The sequence below is a fragment of the Camelus bactrianus genome, chromosome 13 (assembly GCF_048773025.1).
Source record: "Camelus bactrianus isolate YW-2024 breed Bactrian camel chromosome 13, ASM4877302v1, whole genome shotgun sequence".
NCBI classification, from domain to species: domain Eukaryota; kingdom Metazoa; phylum Chordata; class Mammalia; order Artiodactyla; family Camelidae; genus Camelus; species Camelus bactrianus.
Genome location: NC_133551.1, coordinates 61027100 through 61052796, shown reverse-complemented (window position 1 = coordinate 61052796; position 25697 = coordinate 61027100). Strand labels below are relative to the sequence as shown.

The 25697-nt window shown below is 43.5% G+C and overlaps 1 protein-coding gene across 2 annotated transcripts in view; it reads left to right on the top strand.

Annotated features, from left to right (window-relative positions):
- The window catches only part of ARID1A (AT-rich interaction domain 1A), a 67371-nt gene that overhangs the window by 30685 nt on the left and 10989 nt on the right, over positions 1 to 25697 (top strand). For both annotated transcript variants that reach the window (XM_074377083.1, XM_074377084.1), the window contains exons 5-11: positions 19311 to 19551; positions 19813 to 19902; positions 20466 to 20633; positions 21342 to 21654; positions 22854 to 22999; positions 23087 to 23196; positions 24310 to 24519. In XM_074377083.1, the coding sequence (XP_074233184.1) occupies positions 19311 to 19551; positions 19813 to 19902; positions 20466 to 20633; positions 21342 to 21654; positions 22854 to 22999; positions 23087 to 23196; positions 24310 to 24519 (1278 nt within the window). The remainder of the gene's footprint in view (positions 1 to 19310; positions 19552 to 19812; positions 19903 to 20465; positions 20634 to 21341; positions 21655 to 22853; positions 23000 to 23086; positions 23197 to 24309; positions 24520 to 25697) is intronic.

Genomic DNA, 25697 nt, shown 5'->3' with positions numbered 1-25697 from the left:
ATGTCTTCTAAGGGTTGAGAGCCTTGTACTGTTGAATCCAAGAGTTTGATTTGACCTACTGAAGTGAAGTGCTGTTGGGTCCAGGGGAGGGTTGTTCCTGGGCAGCCTGTCATAAGGAGCATTCCCAAGTTCAGGCTTCTGCTATAGATTCATCCAAATGGGTCATTTGCTCTGTAGTAGAAGCTCCATGAGGGAGGTGAGCTGGCTGGGTTATTGGCATCTTGTTTGTTGAATTGCTTTTTATCCCTCTACTACTTGGACCAAGAAACAAAAAGTGGTTTATTCTTTGAAATTTTGGTTTGATGCCAGATTTGCCTAGCCAGGCTGGGGAAACAGTCATACCTGAAGAAGGAGAAGTTGGGATTCCCTGCAAAGGGCCCTCTGCTTTCTTTCAGCAGCTGTGTTAAGGGAACCTTAGTTTCGCCATTGTATCCCTCCACTCAACACGTGTTTGTGTTTGGCTCCAAAGTAGATAACTGTGCTAACTGGAGAGCAGCCTTTCCAGTTTTCCACGTCCCACTGCACTCATTTGCCTTACCCACTTTGCTCTAAAGGTATGATTGTGACCCTTGATTTAAAGATTCAGTATGGTTTCTGATTCTGATTATTACAAAAATTAGATTTTGAGGTATTTTCGTTCAGCTATTAATGCCAAATCATTTAGCTACTATTATCCTAATTGTTACCCATCTATTTAAAACCTCTCAATTATTTTTCATTAATCTTAGAATAAAATCCCAAATCTTTAATATTACCAAGGCTGTTCCCCCACCCTCCCCTTTCTGATTTAGTAGGTCTGAAGCAAGGCCTGAGAATTTGCATTTCTAACAAATTCTTGATGCTACTGTTGCTGTTAGACCAAGGATGGCATTTTGAGAACCTGTTTCATCCTTGTTTTGCTCTCTGCCTTCTCTCAATTTCTGTACGGCCCTGTGCTTTTTCTGTTTACAACCCTTTGCACACAGTCTTCCTTTGCCTATATGCTTTTCCTCCTATCTTTTCATATTCATATTTCAGATTACATCTTCAAGATCATTTTTTCAGAAAACTTTCCTAATCAAGCTTCAAAACTCAAGCTAAATAACTTTTGTGATGCCTTCACTGACTAAAGGCAGTTTTTATTTTACTTTTTAAAAAGCTAGCAATATTTAAGACATATGAAAAGGTATAAAGAATAATTCAGCACCTGAGAACCCATCTTTAGAAACCAAACCTTGCTGACACAGGTAAAACATCTTATATAGCCCTCTGGGATCACTTCCCTATCCTTGTACCCAGAGAAGCACTATCCTGTATCTGAGGGTTTTTTGCTCCATGTTGCTAGAGCATTTTGCTGATACCTCTACTTGGTTGAATGCTTTCCACCAGAAAATAAGCTCCTGGAGGGCAGGCATTATATTATTGACCTCTGTTCCCCAAAAACCTATCACATGATGCCCAAGACCAGTGGGTTCTCTACCTTGGCTGCACGTTAGAATTATTTGGGGAGTATATGGTCTTTAAAACCAGTGGCCAGGGTTCACTGAATTCTGATTTGTTTGATATGGAGTTGGGCTTGGACTTTGGTATGGTTAGAAGCTGTCCTGGGTGATTCTGGTGTACAGCCCCGGTAGAGATCCACTAGTCCAAACTGTCAAGTTCCTTTGCTGTAATAGGCTGTATTAGGCCCATGCTTCTTATCACTGCTTCTCAAGTGTAAGTAATTTCAATTACTTATTTAATGCAAGCTCAGTGAGGGCAGACTTGCTCTGTCTTGTTCATTGCCATCATGGTGCCTGGCAAATAGTAGGCTCCAACTCATTGAATAAACCTGAGCAGTATTCATTGATCATCCACAAAGTGTATGGCTGACAGGAGACAGCGTGATCATATTAACCAGATTGTAAGTTTTCACTGCTAGGGCAAGACAGGTATCACAGACTGTTATGGGAAGGCCCAAACTCCATTTTAGAGTATGGAATAATTGATCTGTGCTTCCTGACAGTTGCCTTAGGAAGAAGTCGGGTTAGGGTTTGTCGTTATCTTGTGAAATAGCTACCACTTCACTTTATGTTAAAGAGGTTCCTCCTGTAAGGGATGGGTGAGAAAATCTCTAGGTGTTTTATTAAGCTTTTAGGTTTCTTTATTTTGGGGCAAAATCTGTAAGAAACTCGTCTGAAAATTGGTATCTGACTTTTGATTATAGTCATTTTTGAGAATGACTTGGAGTTGCATCTTGAAAAGCTTCTGTTTATGTGATTCATCCAAGTGTGTGTGGTTTCCTTCAAATACTGACTGCTTCCCAAATTTTTCTTACTGAGGCACATTTGTAGATTTACGTTTTAGTCTTGAAAGTGTACTTGGGATAGAGTTTCCATTCAGTGGTGAAAAATGGATATAGGATTGAAAGCCTAGGTCTGGAGAGGTTAGCTAGATTACTGCTTCTCAAACTTTAGCATGCTTTAAGAATCACCTAGAGATTAACTAAAACACAAGTTACTGATCTCTACCCAGATAGATTCTGATTAATTAGTCCTGGGGTAGGACCCCAAAATTTGCATTTCTAATAAGCTCTCAGGTGCTGCTGTAGTTATAAAGACCATACTTGAATAATCATGACCTATGGTAGTCTTTTGAAAAGGGAAGAAAAAAATTAGTAGACTATGAAGCCAAAGTGGCAAGTTGAATAACACTGGTGACTTACACTACATTTTGACTCGATGATCTGGAGGGAAGGCTGTGGATTGAAAATGGTGGAATGAAAAGAGACTTGGGAGAGACAGACTGCCTGCAGCTGTGGCCTCTGCAGTTTATATTCCTCAGTTAGGGCAGTCCTTGCAAATGCCAGCAGCACACTGGGCGCTCTCTGCTCTGTGGCACTCACCACTGGATCCCTTCCATAAGTTGGTCACCAAATCCTAGCCTGCCTCAGAAATGACTTTTCAGTCCTTTGTCCTTCCTCATTGCCTTTTCTTCAGGCCCCAGTTATCTCTCACTTGGTGTTTTGCTACAGAGTTCTGACTGTTCTGTTTCTTCTCCTTCCATGTCTGTCCTCAGCTTAATCACCAGAGTGATCATCTTAAAAATTCAGACTTGGCAAGTTATTACTACTAGTACTATATTACTACTTTACAATCTCTGGCTACTTGTTGCCTACAGGTTTTAAGCCCAAGTGACGTACAAGTTCCTTTGTGATCTAGAGGATTTAGGATATTTTAAAAAGAAAAAGAAAAAAAAAGTGGTAAGTTCCCTTTCTCTGGAGTAAAACCTGGCACACTCTTGGCTGTGGTTGTAATATAGAAGGCAGATAGGCATTAGACAAGGGTTGAGCTTTGCTGACTTCTGAGGTAACCTGAACTCTTTTTTAAGTCTGTGACTCTATTCTGAATATGGCATAATTGCAAACCTTAAGGATCCTCTGTTTCATTAGTAAAATAGATAAAAAGAATGTGTGCCTGAATGTTACAATGAGTGCTGTTGGAGTTTGATGAAGTCAGTGATCGATTTATATCCAAATAATAGAGGGAAGACATCATGGCAGAAGTTTTGAATGAACTAGATATGTCTGTATGGGGATGATTGGTAAGGAAAAGTACAGCCTGAGCAGAGACTAGATGGGGGTGGGGTGCAGTAGAGGTGACACGTAAGGGGGGCTGTTCAGGATCAGGCTTCCTGGGGTGGGGTGTAACAGGAAGGAATTCTAGATCAGAGAGTTTGGGTCCCTGATAGGATAAATAAGCCATTTGGATCTGATCTTATAGTCTGGCAGATATGTAATTAGGGCAATAACTTGATAAAACTAATGTTTTATAAAAATGATCCACTGATGTGTAGAATGGTCTGAAAAGGGGAAAGTCTGCAAGCAAGAGGATAAGTTAAACTCTTGAAATAATTGTAGTGTTCAGTGGAGTTCTGCCCCTGTCTCATTTGCATAGGGACCTAGTCCTAGTTGTGAGATGCACAGGAGGAAAGATTGTATGGAACTGAGAACAAGTGGAGTCTACTGGCTGGAAAATTTAACAATACTGATTTATTGGGGCAGTGCAGGGGGGAATCTCATTGACAGAAAGGTTAATAGGAAAACTCATTTTTGAGAAGTTGCATATAGTGAGATGTCTAAAAAATGCTTAGTAACAAGTTGGAGGTAGGAGACTGAAACCTGGGTAAGAGCTGAGTCTAGATAGAGCTTGAGAGTTGTCTGTGTAGTGGTTGATAGTTAAACCATGGAATGAAGTTAAAAATTATGGAATAGTTATACCTCCCAGGCTAGCAATGTGAAGAGAGTAGCCACATGGACCCCCGGACCATGCCTGCGGTCCCTGAGTAGAAGCATGCACCACATAGCTGGAGAGATTGGAGGAGAACCAGGATCGTGTCATGTTTCTGGAAGCCAAGGAAGAGGCAGAGATAGTCTGCATCAAATATATATTTCAGGGAATATAAAGTTGGATTTGTTGTGAAGCAGGTTATTGGGATCCTTCTGAGGCAGGGAGAAGACCTGATTTCTGAGGGCTGGAGGGATGGAAATGAGCAAGGAAAAGGTGTAAAGGTCAAGAGCACTCTGGAAAGGCATAGGAGGAGGCAGCTGAATCAGCCCAAATTCCTCAGCTTCATCTCAAGGCCCACATATGTATAAAGCAGATAGATATAGAATGGTGGATATGCTGGCAGAATATTAGAAAGGTATAAACAGGCACATCTTTTTAAGAGCTACAAGAATCAAGGGAATCACGGGCACTAGGTTAGCTTTAAAGGGACACTGTATCCTTGACTGAAAAAGTCTTAGAGGCTGCTGTTGAAGATCTGGACCATACTTGTCTGCTCTGGTTAGGTAGGAGTGGAAATTGTTGATGCCAGGAATGAGGTGAACAGGAATAGGATTTTTAATGTCTGCTAAATTGTCTAAAGATATTATCACTTGGGTTTCCAAGCCCTTCTTTAGAGTTCACTTAACAACAAAGTAGCTATTAGCACTCATGTTTTACTACTGTGATGTTCTCAAACCCTGAGAGCTTGGGTTACAGTGATCTGGAAAGAAGAAATGGGAGGGAACTCTTGTAGAATCTGAATCCTAGAGGGCAGGAGTGAAGCCAGGAAAGGATCTACAGCCAAAACCAATTCTGAAAGGACAGGAATTGAAATGTACTGAGTTGAATAATCATTCCTGTTTTTCATAAGGAGAACCTAAGGGTCAGAACTAGGATTTGAATTCAGTTTTCTCTAATATTTCAGATGAAATACTTCCTTTAGCATCCCAACCAGGAGAGGAAAGACATGGACAGTCTGATTAATGTTTAGCCAAAAGCCTCAACCCATTGTCATTTAATATTTACTAGACTTGTCCTAAAGGAAGGAGTATAGTGGATTTCCACTTCACTTCTGTTTTCTCAGACATCCTTTTGATGAGTTTGTGAACTGAGGGACAGGGAGGAGTGGGAGAGGAAAGATGGCCAAATCTATAGATCAGGCCTGCTAGAGGAACTAATCAACTAGGGAATTGCCTCAAGCAGTGGAAAGTTGACCAGATTGGTTCTTTGGTTCCCTTGTGTTGAATGGGAGCAAGCCCTGTTCTCTGCTAAAAGTTTAATCAGTTAGATCCCTGGTACTGAAAAAAATGTGCTCCGTTATCTAGCAGCACAGATATTGCCTGGGAGCTTGCTAGAAATGCAGATTCTTGGGCCCCACGCCAGCTTTATTGAATCCGACACTGTTAACAAGATCTCCAGGTGATTCATGTGTCATATGGTTTAGAAGCAAGGAGGAGTTAGACCATGAGAGGTAAGAGTAAATTTTTCAAATGAAATATTATGCCAGAGACTTTGGAGTACAATGAATTTTACTGACTGTATCTACTAAACCAGTTGTTTTGTGGGTGCTTTGAAGGCCCTGGCTCCCCATGCTGACAGTCCAGATCCTATTGTGGGTCCATCCATAGCTCCCTGCATACCTCTGTGACCTTATGTCTGGCCACTCAGCTGTGCCTTAAGCTCCTCACAACTCTTGGTCCTTCCAGGCATTGTCCTTTTGCTTAAGGTGTGTATGTCATCTCCTCACCCACACACACACCCTTTTTTTTTTTAAATGCCAAGGAAACTTCTACTTTGACTTCAAAACCTATCTGTGAAATACCTTCCCTGAGACTTCTTCACCATTTTCTTCATGTTGACATAACATTATGCTGATATTTCTACTTGAGCACTCAGGCCTGTGTCTGATACCTGTGTTAGGCAGATACTTAGAAAAACTTTGTTTAATAGCCCTTAGGTTCTTGTTACCTACTGGAACTTGGAGGCCATCTTTTTGTTGTCTAGGTTTATTGGCAGAGGGTGGGTTGAGGGGGTGACAGAAATTCTCTATAAAGGCTTAAAAAACTGAAATGTTTGAAGGAGTTTAATTTTACACAGCTTGTGTTCATTTTTATCACATTTCATGGTAAAAGGAGGCAGGGCCAACAATTTTTGCCTTGGTTTTTGATGGCATATTTATAAAGGGATAACAGAAATGCCACTAGCACTTTTGGTACCCAGAGAAGCTGGGCCATTCTGAGGTTGATGACCTGTTTTCTTTATATCTGACTGTGTATCTATGTTTGCCCCCCTTTAATTATATAGCCCAGGTGCTCTCACAAAGTCTCAAAAAGGAAATCCCCACCCCTCTCTATCATATCTGCCCAGACTGCTCAGAGTAGCAAGTACCCTGTGCAAGTAACTGTCCCTTCTTTAGAACACCAGTTCTCGGGCAAGGCTAGCCAATCTGCTTCTCCATCTTAGTCACGCTGCTTCAGCCCCGGTACTGCCTGGTGCCTGCTGGAGCCTGTGTTTCTTGCAGCAGATTACTATATGCTTGTTCCTGGGCCCGTTTCCTGTTTCTATTCTAGTTGTTGGTGGCTCAGCTTTGCTTCCTGCCTGTGTGTCTCACACAGATTCCTCTTGCTGGAACCTTTTGTTTCCTTCGGAACAACTTCAATCTGAAAGCTAACTGAGCCCTACCTTTAGTGTGATGGCTTCTGGGGTCAGTTAGCCTTGCTGAGGCCTGTTGGGAAGTAACCCCCTCCCCACCAAGCATGCCACTTGGATCTGACCTTGTTTTTCGGTTTGTCCCCAGTCCTGCTACAGGAAGCTGGTGGTTCATTGCTTAGACCAGAAATTGGTAGAACAAGATAAGCTGGGATCTTGTGCAGGCCAGACTTGTCTTCACTCATCAGCTATGCAGGCTTGTCAGGACTGTTGTGCCCTGGTTCTTTACCACCTGGGGCATATAAACATATTTTCTGCTGTTGAGGAAGACAGTTGGTACCCTTTCTAGCCCAGGCTCAGAGAATACTTATTTTGGGTTGGGCAGGTAATGCTATCCTCAGCAGAGTAAAAGCTTACAGAGAATATAGGGATGGAAAGGAAAGCATGTGCTGACTCAACCTTCCATCTTGTGTGAGCAATTCAACACCCCCCCCCATCTTCCCCCAGAGCTTAGAGTGGAAGGGAGAAAGTGCAGAAAGTTTGTAAAAAGGGAAGAAGCAAAGGAGATTGTCCTGAACAAATGTATTTTAAAGTTCTAGGCTTCCTCATCTTGCCCATTTTCCCTACTCTTTTGGGACCATCTGATAATACTGTGTCAGACAGAGTGGTTTCTACACTGAACCTAGGCCATACTAAACCCTAGGTATGTTTAATAGAGAGGAATTTATACGGAATTGGACTTAAAAATTGTTAGGATTGAGGGAGCATGCTCTAGGCTTGTCCTCTAGGAATGGGATCTAGACCTAGATTTGACCCACCAGGGGAACTCCTGCTTGTGACCTACTATCAGAACCAGTACCCAGTTAACTGGAAGGTAAAACCAAAATGCTCCTGCAGAAACAAGTGAAGGAGGCAGAAGTACGATCTCTGCCATACTTCGGTCTAATCTTGAGTGTGATTCTAATTAGCAGAACCCGAATTGTATCCAAAACTCATCTACAAGGAAGTCTGGGAAGTGCAGTTTTTAGCTTTTTAACCTCAGCAATTAGGAAAAGAGTAAAATGAAATCAGCATGAGTTACTGCACAGAATATTCACCACACTAACACAACACCACCGTTCCTCCTCATCCCCGACTTTATATGTGAGGAACCCAGGTCCCAGAAAGTCCTTTAGGACTTGCCCAAGTTCATTCAGTAAATGAGAACATTGGGTTCCCTGACTTCTAGTCCATTGCTTTTATTATTAGGACCAATTCCTACAAAGGATCAGCAAAAGGCTCTTTTAAGAGAAGGAAGAATGCCATGTTCAGAAAACAGACTTTGTCGTCCGTATTCTCTTCTCTTCAGAGAAAGGGAAGGAGGAGGTATGGAGAGATGTAGGGTTGAGACGTCTAGGCAAGGGTAGTGGTACTATAGCTGCTGGGTTTAGATCTGCTCCCTGGGAAGATATAGGAAGCATTTATTCTGGAAGAAGAAACTTCAAAAGCTAGAATTTCCTGAAATTCCTGAGTCATCATATGGATGAACTCAGTTGCCTTGGTGATAGTGGCTTTCCTCCACCCATCTCCCCTTCCCCTTCTCTCCTGTTGGTGCTTTTATAACCTTCTACAAAGCTGTCTGGGAGACTACCTCTGTGAAGTACATGCCTTGGTTCTGCCATTGTCCTCCAAGACCAACCAAAATCTGAAAGCTAGCCCCTAGATGTGTGATGGCCAAACTGTTTCCTGTCTTTCAGGTGGTGAGGAGTGGGTACCTGGGGTGGGGGTGGGGGACTTGGGCTTTTTGAACAAGGTACGAACCAAGTTCTCCTAGAAATGCTATCCTTACAGAAACAACTAGCCCCACCCCCACCCCCGCGTGCACCAGAGTGAGAATTTTGATCCAAACTTGGTTCAGAGGGGAGGGCCCCTAAGTGTAGAGCTATCTTAACATACCTGATAAATCAAGCATGGAATTAGCTCTATTGTCCTTTTGTCATTTTTCTAAAATATTTGGTGTTCTACCTGAAAGCTGTGATGAAACTGGTATGTGATCTAGTGCTGTCCCTTTAGGGACCAGTGCTTGATCTCTTGTTCCATCTATTTCTGAGGCCTGAACCTATTTCATCCTCCCCACCTAGTGTTAGCATGGAACTGGCTGGTATTGTGACATAATGTCTGATTGCAGTGAGGCGGAGCTCACCTCCAAGCTGTTAGCTTGCTTCCCATTTGATCTTTCCCAAGGAAGCTAAGAAGCCATGCCTTGTTGAAGGTGGAAACTAGGGGATCGAAGGCTTGAGTTGAGAGCAAATCTGTCCCTTAAAGCCAACTTTGATGTGGGAGGAATATTGAATGTGGTTTACTGAGATGAGTGAAGGTAATTTCCTGATACTTGGGGGGAGGTAGTAGAGAAACTAAGTCCCAGATAAAAGGGATCAGTATTCAGAGGAACTGTTACCAAGAATATTTGTTTTCTCTCTTCGTCTTCTACTTTTAGAACTTGACTATGTCTTTCCCTAAGTACTGAGTTGTGTTTTTGGTTTTAAAGGCCTTTGAGGTTGATGGCTGTCTTTTCTGATTTAAGATTCTATCCATTTCCCACTCTCAGATTTCTTTGTTCCACCCCTCCCCCTAAATCTTTGGATTTTATCTAGACCCATAGGTCATGGTAGGGAAGACTACTGGTTAATATAAATTTAGGGCTTTAAATATGAAACCAAGGAGGCCATCCAGCCCCCTAGACCTTGGTCTACTCTGTGTTTAGCACCATGCCAACTTTACTTCCCCTACTTGCGCACATTATGTCCTCCTTATTTTCTGGTTGCTGTAATTCTGAGGAGCAGCCAGGTGAGGTGGAAGCCTAAGGCAGTACCCCTTCCCCTTACACTTCTCAGACCTAGAATTCTGCTGTTTTCTCTGTGTTCTTTCCTCTCCTCCTTTTCCTTTTCTCCTTGCTCAAGTTCTAGGATCCAAGCTGATGATCATAATGGAACAAGGTCTTGTTTGGTTGGTCTTCCTAATACGCAATGCATGACTTGGAGAAAGTAGGGAGTTCCTAACTTCTTTGCCTTCTCTAGCTTTACAGTGCTCGTTTCCTGCTGGGATTAGAACAGCCCTATTCCATAAATATGCACTGCTCTTGACTGCTCTAACTCAGACCCAGCTCTGACCTAGTTTCATTTTTTTCAGATTTGAGTCTGTTAGCTAGTGACCCTTAGAACGCTGTACACTTTTTGGCCAAGAGGTAGTTTCTGACTAGATAAGGCATCCTCTTCTGACCAAAGTGAGAAACCTTTGCAGGGAAGGGGTGTGTGTCGAAAGGCTGGTCAGGTGGATAACGTGGGTATTACATATACTTGTTGGGGTCTGTGACAGACTGGAAAGCGAAGTCTCAACTGTTCAGTGCCTTCTGGGAGTTCTGGGATCTATTTCCACCCCCACACACAAGTTGGGAACCTGGATTCTTTTAATGCAAAACATCTGAGTTACTAGAAAAGTCTCTGTAGGAGTGTTGGGCAATGGACTGAAAGGTTCTCTGGGGCCTGTAGGTCTGCTCTTGCAGCTTCTTGTGGGTTGCCCGTTGGCCAGCTTTGGTTCCCTTGAGCCGGTACTTAGAATTTTCCTGGAGGTGGGGGCCAGCTGTAGGGAGCACCATCTATCTGTTGCCAACTATCATTGTGTTTGGTGTTTGTTTTATTGGTTTGGGGAGGGGGAAGTGCAGGGGAGATGTTGAGCAGAAGCACTCAGTGTGATTAAACCTCTAGCCGAGCAGATCTGTGGGAGCGGAGTATCGACCTCTGGAAAATCAATGGGTGCTGCAGTGGCCGAGCTGCTGTTTGCAGGGGCGCCCACTGCAGGAATGCAGGCAGCCCAGCAGCCTTTCTTCTTCCCCACCTTTTCACCTCAGCAGCTCCCTCAGCTTCCACCCAAAGGGTCAGACCTACCTCAAGAGATTTTGCTGAGGTGGATTAGAACAGCAGGTTCTTGTATTTTTGTAATTAGATTGAAATTTCTCCAGTGACACAGAGCCCCGCCTCCTGACAGCCTCCTTTCCAGGCGTTCCTTTCCTGCACTGCAGTTCTGTCGAGAGCTCTTACCGAAGTAGCCAAGGCCTTTTCAGAGTTGTACTTTGCAGTTTTAGACAGGAGAGTCAGTTCTCTTGATGCCGACACCCAAGAGTCCCTCCCTCACTACGGAGGTCTAGAATTGAGGTACAAGGTTAGGGTTGGGGAATGACTATTAAAGGAAAGAGAGAGACTAACAGAGATTGGATCTAAATAAGATGATTTTGGGTAATATTTATCAGTCATTTTGTCATTTGTGTGCCTGGCATTTTTCTGGTCACTAATGACATTGGAGAATATAACCCCACAGGCTAGTGGGGAAAAAGGCAGATTCAGCACAGTGCCATCAGTCCTGAAACACTGGGTCTAGAGGATCTCGAAGGGACTCAGTGCCCTGCCTATAGGATGTGGGTGAGGGGTCAGGAATTATACTGTGATTGTGGAGGCTTTGCCCCTACAAAGCTGTTCTCATCTTTGACGTTCCCAAGGGGAAAAATGATTTTTGTCTATAGTTGCTACACCTGTAGTGTAACTTCAGACAATTGGTCTTCCTACCCAGTTCTCGCTGATGGCTGGGAACTGTGCCACTCTGCTGTGTTTGTTAGAGGAGACCTCTGTTGCCCCGTTGTTGGAGCACGGCTGTGGGCAGGGGGTTGAAGCTTGCTTGGCTCATGCCCCCAGGAAAGGAGCTCTCCCACGTTGTAGTTTGGGGAATGGGGCTCGTAAACAAGACCCAACTGTCCTGCAGTTTGGAAGGGTGGCTGCAGGCTGGGTGAGGAGGAAAGTGTGAGGGTTAGGAATTGTCCAAGATGAGGCCACCTAGAGGCCAGGGATGTTTTGCCTTCTCTCTCTGTTTTGCCACACCCTAGTGCTTGATAATAGGATTAGGGCACATGAATACCAGCAGAGATCAGGCACCTACCTTCATGGTACTTAACTTCCTGTTAGTCTCCGCAAACGGTAGGTCACTCTCTCCTCCCTCCTCCCCCCATACTTCAAGTACCCTTCTAAGGACCCAGAGGTGAGGAAAAGTACTATTCCCTTTAGTGTAGACAAAGTAGGTTTAAATTAAGAGAGTTATAGATAAAAGGGCTGACTTGAAATAACCATTAAAGGTTTAGAAAGAAAGAAATTTATAGGAAGAGTGGGTAGGATAGAGGGGACGATATAGTACTATAGACCTATAGAGTTGGATTATCTAGTTTTAGTCTCCTACAGAAGAACTAAGTGATGCCTAGTGAGGTTAGCCTCTTAGAGTCATGTGGCTAATTACTGAGCATATCTGGAGACAGGTTGTTGCCTGACTTTGTTTGGAGCATGGAGCGTAGCCTTTGATAGCGGCAAACTTCCACCTTATGGTGGAAAGAGTGCAGACTTTGGAATCAGAGGGATATAGGTTTAAATCCCAGTTTTTTGTTTAATAGCTTCCTGTCCTTGATTAAGTCAGAAACTTCTGAGCTTGCTTGCTACTTTGTTAAAATGGGGATGATATGTACCTCAGAAGATGATTGTGAGGATGAAACGTGAGACAGCCGTGTACCTTAGGGTTGAACGCATCATAGTCTCATATTTGTGTCAGTTCTGCTTCCTTTATAGAGGGAAGCACAAAGGGATGCTTTTTTCCTCTTTCCAACATCCTCTGAATTTGGAGATTTGGTCTCCCAGGGTTTTATGAGTTCTGATGTTTATGTGTAGTGGATTCTTCTTGGAGGTGAGCCCCTGAAAAAAGTATTCTGGAGACAGGAAGAGTCTGACCTTTCTCTACTGTTCATTGCCCACAGGCAGCCAGAAGATACCAAGAAGAAATGATTCATTATCCCCAGAATAATTGCTTGTAGAAAAAGAGAAGAGGGAGTTTGGTGAGGAGTTTTGGGAAACTTTCGGGTGGAAGGGGTTGTTAAGATACAGAGTTCTCAGAGCTTTTTCCCAGAGCAGTTCCTGCTATTCCAAATGGTGAGTATAGTTCAGGCAGGGATGTGTGTGGTCCTAAGCTTAAAGGATAGTGCCAGCCTCTGCATCTTTTCTGTCCCCTTCCTCGCCACCTGCTAAAACCCTGACTTGGAAGTCAGAGGCAGCCTGTTGTATGTGTTGATTCGTTCTTGGCGTTCCAGCCAGCACCAGCTAGCCTACTCTCAGGGGAGGGTGGCATTTAATCTGTTGGACTGAGACTGCTCACTGAAACAGCAGTGCAGCAGTTCTGTAACTCTGCAGTCCCTACTAGTCTGGGTGGGTCAGATCACCCATCCTTCCATTTAGCAAAGACTGAGGAGAGAAGAGAGAAGAGAAATATTGTACTGAATATTAAGTGTTTGATAGAGGTAGCCTCTTCCTTTCCTGACCCTTGACAAATATGTTGCTTAAAGAAAGCTTTATGAAAAACCAGGTCTCCCCAAAACTTATTGCCTTAATTAGTTCCTAAGTAATTGTCTTTTTCTTCTTTCCTTGAAGTTTGTCAAAACTGTTACCTCCTTTCCTATCATCTGCCTTTCTTCAAAGGTTAAGTTTCCCATTCTCTTCTGTGTTCTTCAGGATTTCCTCCCATTCTCCAGCCTGAGAGCAGCCTCCTGCTATGGCCATGGATCTGTTAGGTTAGACCGGGGGAGAAACACCTGACAAATTGCTACTGCAAATTTGGTCATTTCAGGCTGTGCATCTGGACTTTTTTCATCCAAGGCTCGTCATTTAAGTGAATATGGCTGAGTTGCGAGGTTCACACAGGTGCGCACACACGCACGTTTACTACAAGCACGTGTGTAGGGTTTACCTGGGGTGGATGGTTTCCCTGCCAGTAGTCAGCACAACTTGGCAAAAGCTCTTCACAACTGCAAGAATATGGGAACTCTCTCTGGGGGTTAACAAAAACTCCATTTTTTAAGGATTCAGCCAAATTAATGAGAAAACCCTAAATCTGAGCATTGCCATGAGCCCGTTCTTTGGACTTGTTATTTAAACTACTCAGCAAAACGAGCTGATGTCATCCTTCTGGGTCTCTGTTGGGGGATTGTTTAACCCTCCTTCTTTAACCTTGATCTGGTATCTTCCTGCTTGAAAATGTACTTCATCAGGCAGCCAATTCATGTTAGAACTTGCAGCCCTTCCTGTGAGAGTGCTAGCAAATCCCCCCTTCCCGCTTGCCACACACACACCCACAATGAGGTATGGACTGTGTGATTTCGGTCATGGTTTTGTTGTGGTGTGAAGAGAAGGTGTTAGCTGCTGAGTTCTGTTTGTCAGCAGAGCCTGACAAACCCATGCTGGCACTAGCTGGGGCTGGGCAACCAATCACAGCTGGAACAGTTATCGTCATGGAGTCCCTGTGGGCTTCCTCTATCAGGTCACATCCCAAAATAACATTGGGCAGTATTTCAAGTGAAGAAACGAAGGCTCTTGGGGCTGTAGCCAGCCTGGAGTGTGAGATTCTGTGTGAAAGAGTTGGACCTGCTCCAGTGCTTTTGATCTGCATGGTAGATGAGCAATAAAATGCATGAAACACGTTGGAAACACGTGAGGAAATTCTCCCTGGCCCTGCTGCTTCCTTGGAACAGGCAGGGCACTGAGTGGGCTGATCTCACCTCCCATCTTTCAGCAGGATAATGCTTGGAGGAAAGCAAACCCGGAAAAAGAGATCTTTCCACTTACAGGGCATTGCTACAGTTGTTTCAGCAGCACTCCTGGAAGGCACCTGTTAGGTGGACCCTTTTAGGAGAACTGAGAACCTGAATCCTGAAATCTAAGGGTGGCCTTACCAGGGAGAGAGAATGGGGGCTTGGATTGATTGAACTGTGTGTGATAAATGTGTTGTGGACAGCCGAACTCGTTAGGCACATTGAAGTCTGACTCAACAGTCAGACATCCGGCTTTTTGTGGAACAAAAGACCTGAAAAACTGGCTTTTTGTAGGGTAGAAAGCAGAGGTGTGTCCTGTGCAATAAAAGGACATGGAGTTCAGAGCAGTATCTGTTGATGTAGATAGAGGGGATCAGACCTCTTTTGGAGTCTTCTGCCCTTACCATTCCCATTTCCCAATAAAAACATTTACTGTGATTAACCACTGGGACTGATGGGTATGTCTTACATCTTATACTGCTGTATGTTGTCATCTCTCTCATTCCAGGCTATTGCTGCTGGTATTGGGTTTTCCATATGGCCCTGACCATATGGTACCAGCAGAGTTTCATGCAAATGCCCCAGGGATGTCACAAATTCAGATTTGTCCAGTCCTCTCATTGTATAAGTGAGAAAGCTGAAACCCAACTTGTTGATAGCTTGCTCAAGGTCACAGCTGATGAGTATCAAGAGCTGGGCATTGGTCTCCTAACTCAAGGGTATGATGCTTTTTCCTTAGTCTATATAGTATCACAGCATAATGGAAAGAGAAAGAACGCTGGCTTTACAGAGATCTGGGTTCAAAGTCTAGTTTCTGCCACTTATTTGCTGGATGGCCTGGGCATGTAGCCCAGTCTTTCTGAGCATCAGCTTGCCTCTGTTTAGCATGTCGGTGGTAGTAGTACCTACTTCCAAGAGTTGTAGCAAAATAAGTAACTCCTTAAAGTGCTCAGCAGGTACTCAGATGATAGTTATTGTTAGTATGAATGTAAATGATCTGTCCTTTCCTATGCTAACATTCTGGTTTTTGAATTTTTATAAATCAACTCCCCCCCATGCTGACCAGTTGCCATCTGATAAAAATGATAGTTTGAGTGACTGGCCTCAAACCAACCAAATGAGAGAGAGAAGATTAATGCTGATTCCTTCCTCACTATTTTTCTGTGCCCAGGCATCCCAGCCCACATGGGGCTGCTGTTGACAGTGGTTTATTTAACATTTTTTCTCCAAGGAGCTCAGGGCACTTTACCAAAACTGACAGTCCTCCTCAGGGTGCCTCTGTGAAGGAAGCTACCATGTTGTCACCACAGGTGCTTCTGGGTCCCTGAGAGTCCAGCCCTAGGGGCTGACAGTGTTTTCTTCAGGCTCCTGGGATTCCTCAGCTGGACTAGGACATTCACTTGTGGACTTATGGAGAGCCTGGTTTTTAACAAAAGTGTGGCTGAATGAGCATCTGCAGGCCCTGCCCTGATCCTATAACAGTGGTTGGTGGGATTCCCTCTTTCTTTCTTTCTTTCTTTCTTTCTTTCTTTCTTTCTTTCTTTCTTTCTTTCTTTCTTTCTTTCTTTCTTTCTTTCTTTCTTTCTTTCTTCCTTCCTTCCTTCCTTCCTTCCTTCCTTCCTTCCTTCCTTTCTTTTCTTTCTTTCTTTTCTTTCTTTCTTTTCTTTCTCTCTCTCTCTCTCTCTTTCTTTCTTTCTTTCTTTTGTATAATTGACATAGTAACATTATATAACTTTCGGGTGTACAACATAATGATTCAGTATTTGTATATACTGCAAAATGAGTACCACAGTAAGTCTAGCTAACATCCGTCACCTACGTAGTTAAAGAATTTTTTCTAATTATGAGAACTTTTTTTTAAAGATTTCTAATATGCAGTACAGTGTTATTAATTTTAGTTGCCATGCTGTACATTACATCCCCATGGGTTGCTTATTTTATAGGTGGAAGTTTATACCTTTTGACTCCCTTCACTCATTTCTCCCACCCCCACCCCGACAACAACCAGTCTGTTCTTTGTGAGCTTGGTTTTTGTTTTGTTTTGGGTTCCACATGTAAGTGAGATCATATGGTAATTGCCTTTCTCTGTCTGACTTATTTCACTTAGCATAATGCCCTCAAGGTCCATCCATGTTGTTGCAGATGGGAAGATTTCATTCCTTTTTTTTTTAATGACTGAGTAATATTCCTGTGTGCACATGCATGTGCATCCCATTTTCTTTATCCAGTCATCTGTCAGTGGACACTTAGGTTATTTTCATCTCTTGGCTATTCTAAATAGTGCTGCAGTGAACCTGGCTGTGTGTGTGTATCTTTTCAAGTTAGTGTTCTCATTTTCTTCCGATAAATACCCAGAAGTAGAATTGCTGGATCATTTGGTAGTTCTATTTTTTACTTTTTTGAGGAACCTCCATACTGTTTCCTATCGTGACTGCACCAGTTTATATTCCCACTAACAGTGCATGAGGGTTCCCTTTTTTCCACATCCTTGACAATACTTGTTTGTTCTCATCTTTTTGATAATAGCCATCCTAACACACGTGAGACTCATTGTGGTTTTGAATTGCATTTCCCTGATGATTAGTGATGTTGAACATCCTCTTTTTTTCCCCGCTCCTCAGTTCCTCAGAAGGTATCCAAGGATATACACCAAAGGGAACAGGGGTTCCTCTATTGGAGGCAGCAGCAAGAGAGCAAAGGGGGACTTTGATTTTACCCATAAATGTTTATGAGAATGTTTGTTTTACTTCCTTAATTAAAGACAAAAATGTTTAAAACACTTAATTTTTCAAGGTCATTTAAAGAGTTCTTGTCTTCTGGATGGACCTTTGATTCCTGTTCTGTTCCAAAATATGTTGGTTTCTTTTTCCTTTAAGCAAGTAGCTCTTGTTACCAGAAGCTGGTGGTTTGATAAAGAGTGGAGACTATAGGGAGGGATGTTGAGGATAGCTACTGGTCCCTAAAACAGAACTGGGCTGTGGTTTCTGTTACAGGCCAGGGTGTAACAAGTTGCTTTTAAGGCCTTTTCTGACCTACACAATTGGCTCCTCTTGTCATCTTGCTGCCTCTTTGAGTTTACTCTCCTTGGTTCAGAAGCCAAGTGTCCCAAGTATAGCTTAGCCCTCAACGTGCAGAAGGAATCCTCCTCTCTTGGGATGAACCTAGGGCTCTTTATAGATCCAGGTACTTTATTCCTTTGAGAGGAAAGAGGCTCTTTGGTGTTACCTAGCAGAGGGCTTCTTGAGTTCTCTTCCATGCTAGAACTAATTCTAATTGCATTTTTAAAGCATTCTATGGTGTACTGGGTCTGCTTCTTACAGGAAAGCAGTAACATTTCCTGGTTTCTCAACTAACATTGAGAGCTGGACACAGGCACAAATGTGCACCTACCTACCTGCCTTGCCCTCAAGGCATGCTTTGTTCCTCTAGAACTCAGCAGAAATGCTCCCAGCCTAGTGAAGTAATCAACTGATTTGCAAAAAGTCCAACCAACCTGGATACTTATGGGAGGGCCTAAAAGGTGCTCTCTGATCTCCAATGTTATTGTCAGACTCCAGGATTAGAATCATCTCAAACTAATCTTTCTAAGATGAGCTTCTTGTGAGAATAGGAATAGACTCAAATCTATTTTGGATTTCCTTCCTCTTCAGATACGTCTCTTTAAGAGAATTCTTCTTAACCATTTGAGTATTAGGGTTTTCCCAGATCTGAGTCTGTACCCAAAGCTTTCATCCTTTCTTGGGTACAGCTAGTTCCCAGCCTTACGTTACTGTGTGGAGTTGAGCCAATGGTATTGCTGGAGAATGAACTTGGGGCAAGGTCTGGAGGTACATTTCCTGGGGTGAATATTTTTCATATTGAGCACCTGATTGCTAATCTTGGTGCTTACTGGCCTAGAGAGGACTCTGCTGATTAATTCAAGACAAGCACAACACCCAAATAAACAATAAGTTCTCATTGAAAAATCTAAAACTAGGGAAAAAACTGGGTTTTGTTCAGTTGGTAAACATTTGTTCGTCCTGGTTGTTGGCCAGGTGTTAGGAATATAGTCCCAGACCTTCTTGGCTGTTAAGGAATTGGCTGTGTAATACATCCCTTTCTTACCTCCTACCCCTTATGTTTTAAAGTATGGTAACTTGGAGTAAATCCTTGGTAAATGTAGGTTATAATAATCTGACAGAGAGGGGATCTGTGAACATTGCCCAAACTTGTTAACATTTTCTTGTAGCTTCTGGTGCCATCCTGGCAGTGTTTTGTTTAGTTTCCCCATTGGAAAAGAATTTAAAGGCTCACTGAAAGAGCTGCTCTCTTACCACTATAGAAGGGGGCTGGGAAAGAAGATAAAAGTACTAGATCTGCTTCTGGTGGATAGACCAGGGATTGGCAAACTACAGCTTGTGGGCTAGTTACTTGTTTTTATAAATAAAGTTTTATTAGCGCACAGTCACATCCATTTGTTTATGTATTGTCTGTGACTGCTTTTGCGCTATGAAGGCAGATTGACTGGTTTTGACAAAGACTGTATGGCCTGCAGAGTCTAAAATATTTTCTGTCTAGCCCTGTAATAGAGTTTGCCACATATAAACTATAGTATCATGACTACATAATGTGTGCGGTTTGTTTAGTTTTGGTTGTTTAAGGAAAATGCTAATCATATAGTAGGGTCATTGAAAGAAGAGTCTTTCTGCCTAATATTGCTAATCCATGTTCTTGTGTGTCTGTTCCAGGATCTGTCTGGTTCAATAGACGATCTCCCCATGGGGACAGAAGGAGCTCTGAGCCCTGGAGTGAGCACATCAGGGATTTCCAGCAGCCAAGGGGAGCAGAGTAATCCAGCTCAGTCTCCTTTCTCTCCCCATACCTCCCCTCACCTGCCTGGCATTCGAGGCCCCTCCCCGTCGCCTGTTGGCTCTCCTGCCAGTGTTGCTCAGTCTCGCTCAGGACCACTCTCGCCTGCTGCAGTGCCAGGTACTCTCCAGTACAAAGCTTTGGGGAGGGAGAAAAGGGACTGGCCCCCAGCAATATCAGGGAGCCCTAACCTTCCACTGGCAGAGAGTTTCCCTTCAGCATTTGAAGAAGGGAGATGGGAGCCCCTTGGCTGGATGCCTCTGTGTAATACCGGGAGGTTCTTGGCCTTCCCAGGAGCCGTTTCCAGTTCTTGCTTGACCTTCTAGCTAAAATTTCCAGGCTTAGCCAAGATCGGCTTACTTCTTTCTCTGTCTGGAGCAGGCAACCAGATGCCACCTCGACCTCCCAGTGGCCAGTCGGACAGCATCATGCATCCTTCTATGAACCAATCAAGCATTGCCCAAGATCGAGGTGAGAGCCTGGGCTTCAAGGGAGGGGTGGAGGGCAAAGACAGACCTTTGACTGATTATCTGTGCAACAGCTTTTGGAGAACTGTGTGACCATGAAACTTAGAGGACAATCTCAGCAACAGATTATGAAGTTAGAATGGGCTTGGCCATGTTGGTAGCTCCAGAATGATGTTCCCTCACAGTCATTCTTGTTGTTGTGTTTTAATGAATTCCCTGCTACATTATGCCTAATTTTGGTCAACAAATACTGAATACTCAGCATTAAATCTTTACCCATTAAATCCTACATCTTTCTTTTTTTTTTTTTTTTTTTCCTTTTTTTTTTTGGTCATTACTATTTGTTCTTCAAACCTCTGTTTTGTAGAAACAGTTGACATGCCCTTGTTAATGGCTGTGTCATTTTTGGGGGTGCCTAAAATGGCACATAATTATATAGCAGATAAGATGGAGACTTTATGCAAGTATCTGCTAAAGAAAATGTAGATAGTAAAGTCCTAGGATAAAGGAGAGCATTTGTTCCCATTGTACAAAGGTAATAACCCTATGGACACTATCCATAAATAGGTTACATGCAGAGGAACCCCCAGATGCCCCAGTACAGTTCCCCACAGCCTGGCTCAGCCTTATCTCCACGTCAGCCTTCTGGAGGACAGATGCACGCAGGCATGGGCTCCTACCAGCAGAACTCCATGGGGAGCTATGGTCCCCAGGGGAGTCAGTACGGCCCACAGGGTGAGTACACTACCCAGGTAGGAGTACATGGAGGTGAGATGAGAAAAGAGTTCTTTGTTTCATGTGCTGCTATCTGGGTTATAAGAGTAGGACTGTCCTTTGCCTTAAATTGATCAAAGTCAGGCCCTAAAATGAGGCAGGGCGGCCACCATGGGAAAGTCCTTGAATGTTCCTGAGCCTCTGTTTCATCTGTAAAATGGAGATAAGGTATTTAGGCCAAGACTGAGCATGGACACTTCAGTGGTAATTACTAGTTATTACTTTTTTTGTTTGTTTGTTAGTAAATTAGTCCTAACAGAATAAATCTTTGCTCAAAATGAGCTGTAGGTGGATCTAAAACCGAGTGTCTTAACACAGATCATGGGAGATGACTGTGTAGAAAGGAAAGAATTCTGGGAGTTGAAGAGCCTGGATAGCAGCAAACCCAGCCTTGCCTGCCAGCCAGCCTTGCCCTGTGCTGTGCTGTCTATAAGATGAGGGGACAACTGAGACCTGCCTTTATATGTTCGTGGCCCCCCTTTACTTTTTTTTCATGGACCATGAAGTTGTTTGTTTGTTTTTTAAAGAGACCATGAAGTTGGTCTCATTCCAGACCAATTATTAAATCATTCCCATTATTACCTTTAGAGTTTTAGAATTGAGCTAAGTTAGTCAGTTGCTAGTAAGTCACTAATCAAGTCTCTGCATCTTCTCTCTTTCCCCACCCAGGAGGCTACCCTAGGCAGCCGAACTATAATGCCTTGCCCAATGCTAACTACCCCAGTGCAGGCATGGCTGGAAGCATGAATCCTATGGGTGCTGGAGGTCAGATGCATGGGCAGCCTGGCATCCCACCTTATGGCACACTCCCTCCAGGGAGAATGAGTCACACCTCCATGGGCAACCGGCCTTATGGCCCCAACATGGCCAATATGCCACCTCAGGTTGGGTCAGGGATGTGTCCCCCACCAGGGGGCATGAACCGGAAAACTCAAGAAACTGCTGTCGCCATGCATGTTGCTGCCAACTCTATCCAAAACAGGTAAGGCCTTGGAAGTGAAGAGGTTATCAGTGTAAGGAAGCAAACTGTGTAGTCATTCAGGTCATTGGGATACTTCTGGACCTAAACCATGTCATCTTGTTAAGTAGATATTTTGTTGAGAGCTCTTTAGAAAACTAGCTTTCCTTACAGTGAAAAACAAAAATGCTGATTTGTAAGCATCTTAGATTGGTAACAAATTTCACATGACCAGATATCATATGTAAAGAACTTTATAAAACACATTATTTTGATTAATATAAAATAAGTCTTCAGAGTGTCTTAATTTCTTCTGGCAATCTGTTTCTTGGTTTCCAAAAGGATTTTTAATGGTACACATGATTTGGATCTGCGATGTAAGAAATAGAGAATGATGAGATTGTGGTTTGACATTTCTCCTACTGTTCTGAGTGGTCCTGTGTATTTCACTCTGGTGCAAAAGTGCAGAAGGCTCATGTGATTTGGTTTAATGACTTTAAGATTCACCTCTTCTTCCTTGGCCACTGACTTCAGTAAATGTGATTCTACTGTTTTGAAGACTGTGCACCCCATTGGTGGTGCCTACAGTTCTTAAAGTAACTTTTACTGGAATGTTGATGAACCAAGGTAGAGTAGGGTGATTGACTATAAAGAGGTGAGTCTGGTAGTACTTTAGAATGATGGAAGGGCAAAGTTTGCAGTAGGCCCATCAAGAAAGGATATAAAGCCCCTCCAGGTGTATGCTATGAGGGGTCCAGTTTGGTTGGGGTGACATGACAGAGTGATAAAATTGAGCATTTTAATCTAGGCCTTTAGCCATAGAGAGGGCTCTTAAATGGAATCACAGCTTGACTTTCGAGGTGCCTTAAAGGGAGGTGGTACTGAAGAGACACAGGGCTCCAGTCTTCAAAGAACGTATCCTTTAAAATTGAGCCATGATTTCCTTTTGAGAGCTTGAACCCTCTTAGAACCTTTTGTGGGAGGTAGAAGAGGAGAATATCCTGGGTTTAATCCCCAGTACGTCCATTAAAAAAAAAAAAATAAAGTTTAAAAAGAAAGAAAATCTAGGTGCATGGTTGTGGTTTGTAAGACCCATAAACTTTTTCCTTGTAAGCCTAACTCAGTGATCTTGGCTCACAACCCTATTTAGCTCAAATCCAAATCTGAAAGCTCAGTGTCTCTAACTCACAACTCTCTCTCACACTTTGCATTCTCTTCCTCAGGCCACCAGGCTACCCCAATATGAATCAAGGGGGCATAATGGGAACTGGACCTCCCTATGGACAAGGGATTAATAGTATGGCTGGCATGATCAACCCTCAGGGACCCCCATATCCCATGGGTGGAACCATGGCCAACAATTCAGCAGGTGAGTCCTAGTCATTGCTCACCTTAGGGATTTCTTCCAGCGTGATCTTCATGTCACATATCTATTGGACATTTTTCTCTTTTATAGGAATGGCAGCCAGCCCAGAGATGATGGGCCTTGGGGATGTCAAGTTAACTCCAGCCACCAAAATGAACAACAAGGCCGATGGGACACCCAAGACAGAATCCAAATCCAAGGTAATGCTGTATATCTTGATGCCTCAATTTTCTGTCTCATAGAAAGATAGGTAAAAGAGAATGATAAAAGAGGGTGACTAGATTCCAGATTTTTATGACACCGACTAGATAATCTTGGAAAAGGCTGCTGTTGCCTCTTCTTACCATGAAGGATCCCAGGATAATAGTTCATTGAATTAGGTTTGAGTTAGCCTAAGGGATCCTAATGTAAATAACAACATTCTCACAGCTGTGTGATACGGAAGAAATGCCAGATCTGCAGTGTAGAATTCTCTGTACAGCGCACTCTGAAACTGTGACCCCTGTCCTCATGCATCGATAGATGATGTATATCATGGGCAACTAGTTACTCTTCTCTTCCTGGACCTTACTCAGAATAGCAGGAATGGTTGGTGCCCTATGTTCTATAAAGGGGGAGAAGAGGCAGGTGGAGTTTGGGTCCTTGGCCTCTCTGTAGGTTGGTCCTGAGTGTGCTATCTGTTGGCATTCTGAGGACCTGCCAATATCAGAGTCATTTGAAACAGTCCCACCCTTTGTCATACCTCATTTTCCATATCTTATAAAGTAGGAAATAAAGATCATAGCTGCCACTTCCTGTGGACCTTCACGTCTGACTTCCAGACCCCTTTAGTCATCCTGTCTTGGCTAGGGTAATATCCAAAGACACTCAAGCAGGTGGGAGACTCCTCCTTTCTTGAGAGAAGGAAGTTTCTTTTCATTTTAGTCCATTGTCTTGAGATCATGTTTTGAGTTTTCTTGAGTTATCTGAAATAGTCTATGAAAGTGTGTCCAGGCTCCTGGGTAGTAATGTGGGAGTAGTGGTGACATTGATGTCAGGTGGATAAGGGTCTTATAAGGGAAGAATAATTTATAACACCTGATGTGTAAAGGCATCTAGCACAACACTCAATTCATAATGTATAGTCAGTGTTAGCTTCCTTCCTTTATAGGAGGGTCTAGCTCCCTTTTGGTTTTTGTGAAGGCAGGGGCAGATGTTAGTGACCAACCCAGAATAAGAAGCTTTACCACTGCCCTAATCAAGGGACTTCTAAGACCCTTAGCATAGGTTTTGAATCTGATCAGTTCCTGTGACTCTTGACCTGCCCCTTCCAGAAATCCAGTTCTTCTACTACAACCAATGAGAAGATCACCAAGTTGTATGAGCTGGGTGGTGAGCCTGAAAGGAAGATGTGGGTGGACCGTTACCTGGCCTTCACGGAGGAGAAGGCCATGGGCATGACAAATCTGCCTGCTGTGGGTAGGAAACCTCTGGACCTGTATCGCCTCTATGTGTCTGTGAAGGAGATTGGTGGATTGACTCAGGTGAGTACCTTGCACTTGGCTTCCCCTGTGGTTTCAACAAGTCTCTCTCTAGGTACTCAGTGGCTTCACTGGTACCATGCATCCCACAGGCATATCACCCTCTCCTGCTGAGTTACATACTGACAGACCAGGGAGCTCGGGGCTTCTAGAAGATAAGGCAAAGGGAGGAGGCTAAGACCTCTGTGGGTAGTATGAAGTATTAACATTAAGTTTACTGTGTTTCCAGAGTCCCCCTGGGGGGCAAAAATAGAACAAGTCAGTGGGCATTCTGATTCCATGGCAGGCAGTTTGGCATAGTAGACAGGGCAGGGTTCAGAGACATGGGTCTGGTTTTGAATTCTTTCTTAGCCACTTACAATGTGTGGCCCATAATTAAGGTATATAACCACTCTGAGCCCTATTTTTCTTATTTGTAAGGGAGGGTCAGTATGTACCCTGCTAGACTGTCAGAAACTAGAAATAAGCAAAGCTGGCAGCAAGATTTCTGCCACATAAGTTGGCCTGCAAGATGGTACAAGGGCAGCCAGTGTAGTTGTTGATCCTTTCATTCTAAGAAGCTTCCCAATGGAAGTGGGATTTGAGGAGCTATTTAATAGGAATAGTTTATGAAAGAAGTAGGTGGGAAGTTGTGCTTAGTTACTCTGTATGGGAGACTTAAGTGAATGGATTAACCTCTGCTGAAAACCTCTGAACTGACCACCATCGTGAGCCTTCCCCTGTCCTCATACCTTACATCTTTGCTTTACACTCAGCCCAGGATGCAAACAAGTGAAGCAACACTGGCAGACAGCACACTGTGCTTTGCAAACTTTCCTCCTGTGTATGTTCTGTAGTCATTAGCAGGAGCCTGCTATTGGATCTGAGTTTGTGGCTGAGCTCAGGGGGAGGTGTGGTGGGGAGGGCTGTATTACAAACCTTCTAAATCAGAAAAGGAAAACAGCTGTCACCAGTAGAAAAGAAAATGATTGGAATGAAGCCAACCAGCAGTCAGTTATGAATTCCTTCTCCCTTAGGCTTTATTCCCCTCCCCCACAAAGGAAAACAAAACATAACAAGACACGTGCACACCGCCACATAACTGGCGTGGGAAGCAAAGCTACAGCAGGCTTCTTAGGTGACCCTCGGCTCATTCCTGCCATTCTCCCTGATGTTGAGTTCTCATAGTCAGTCCTCTCCTA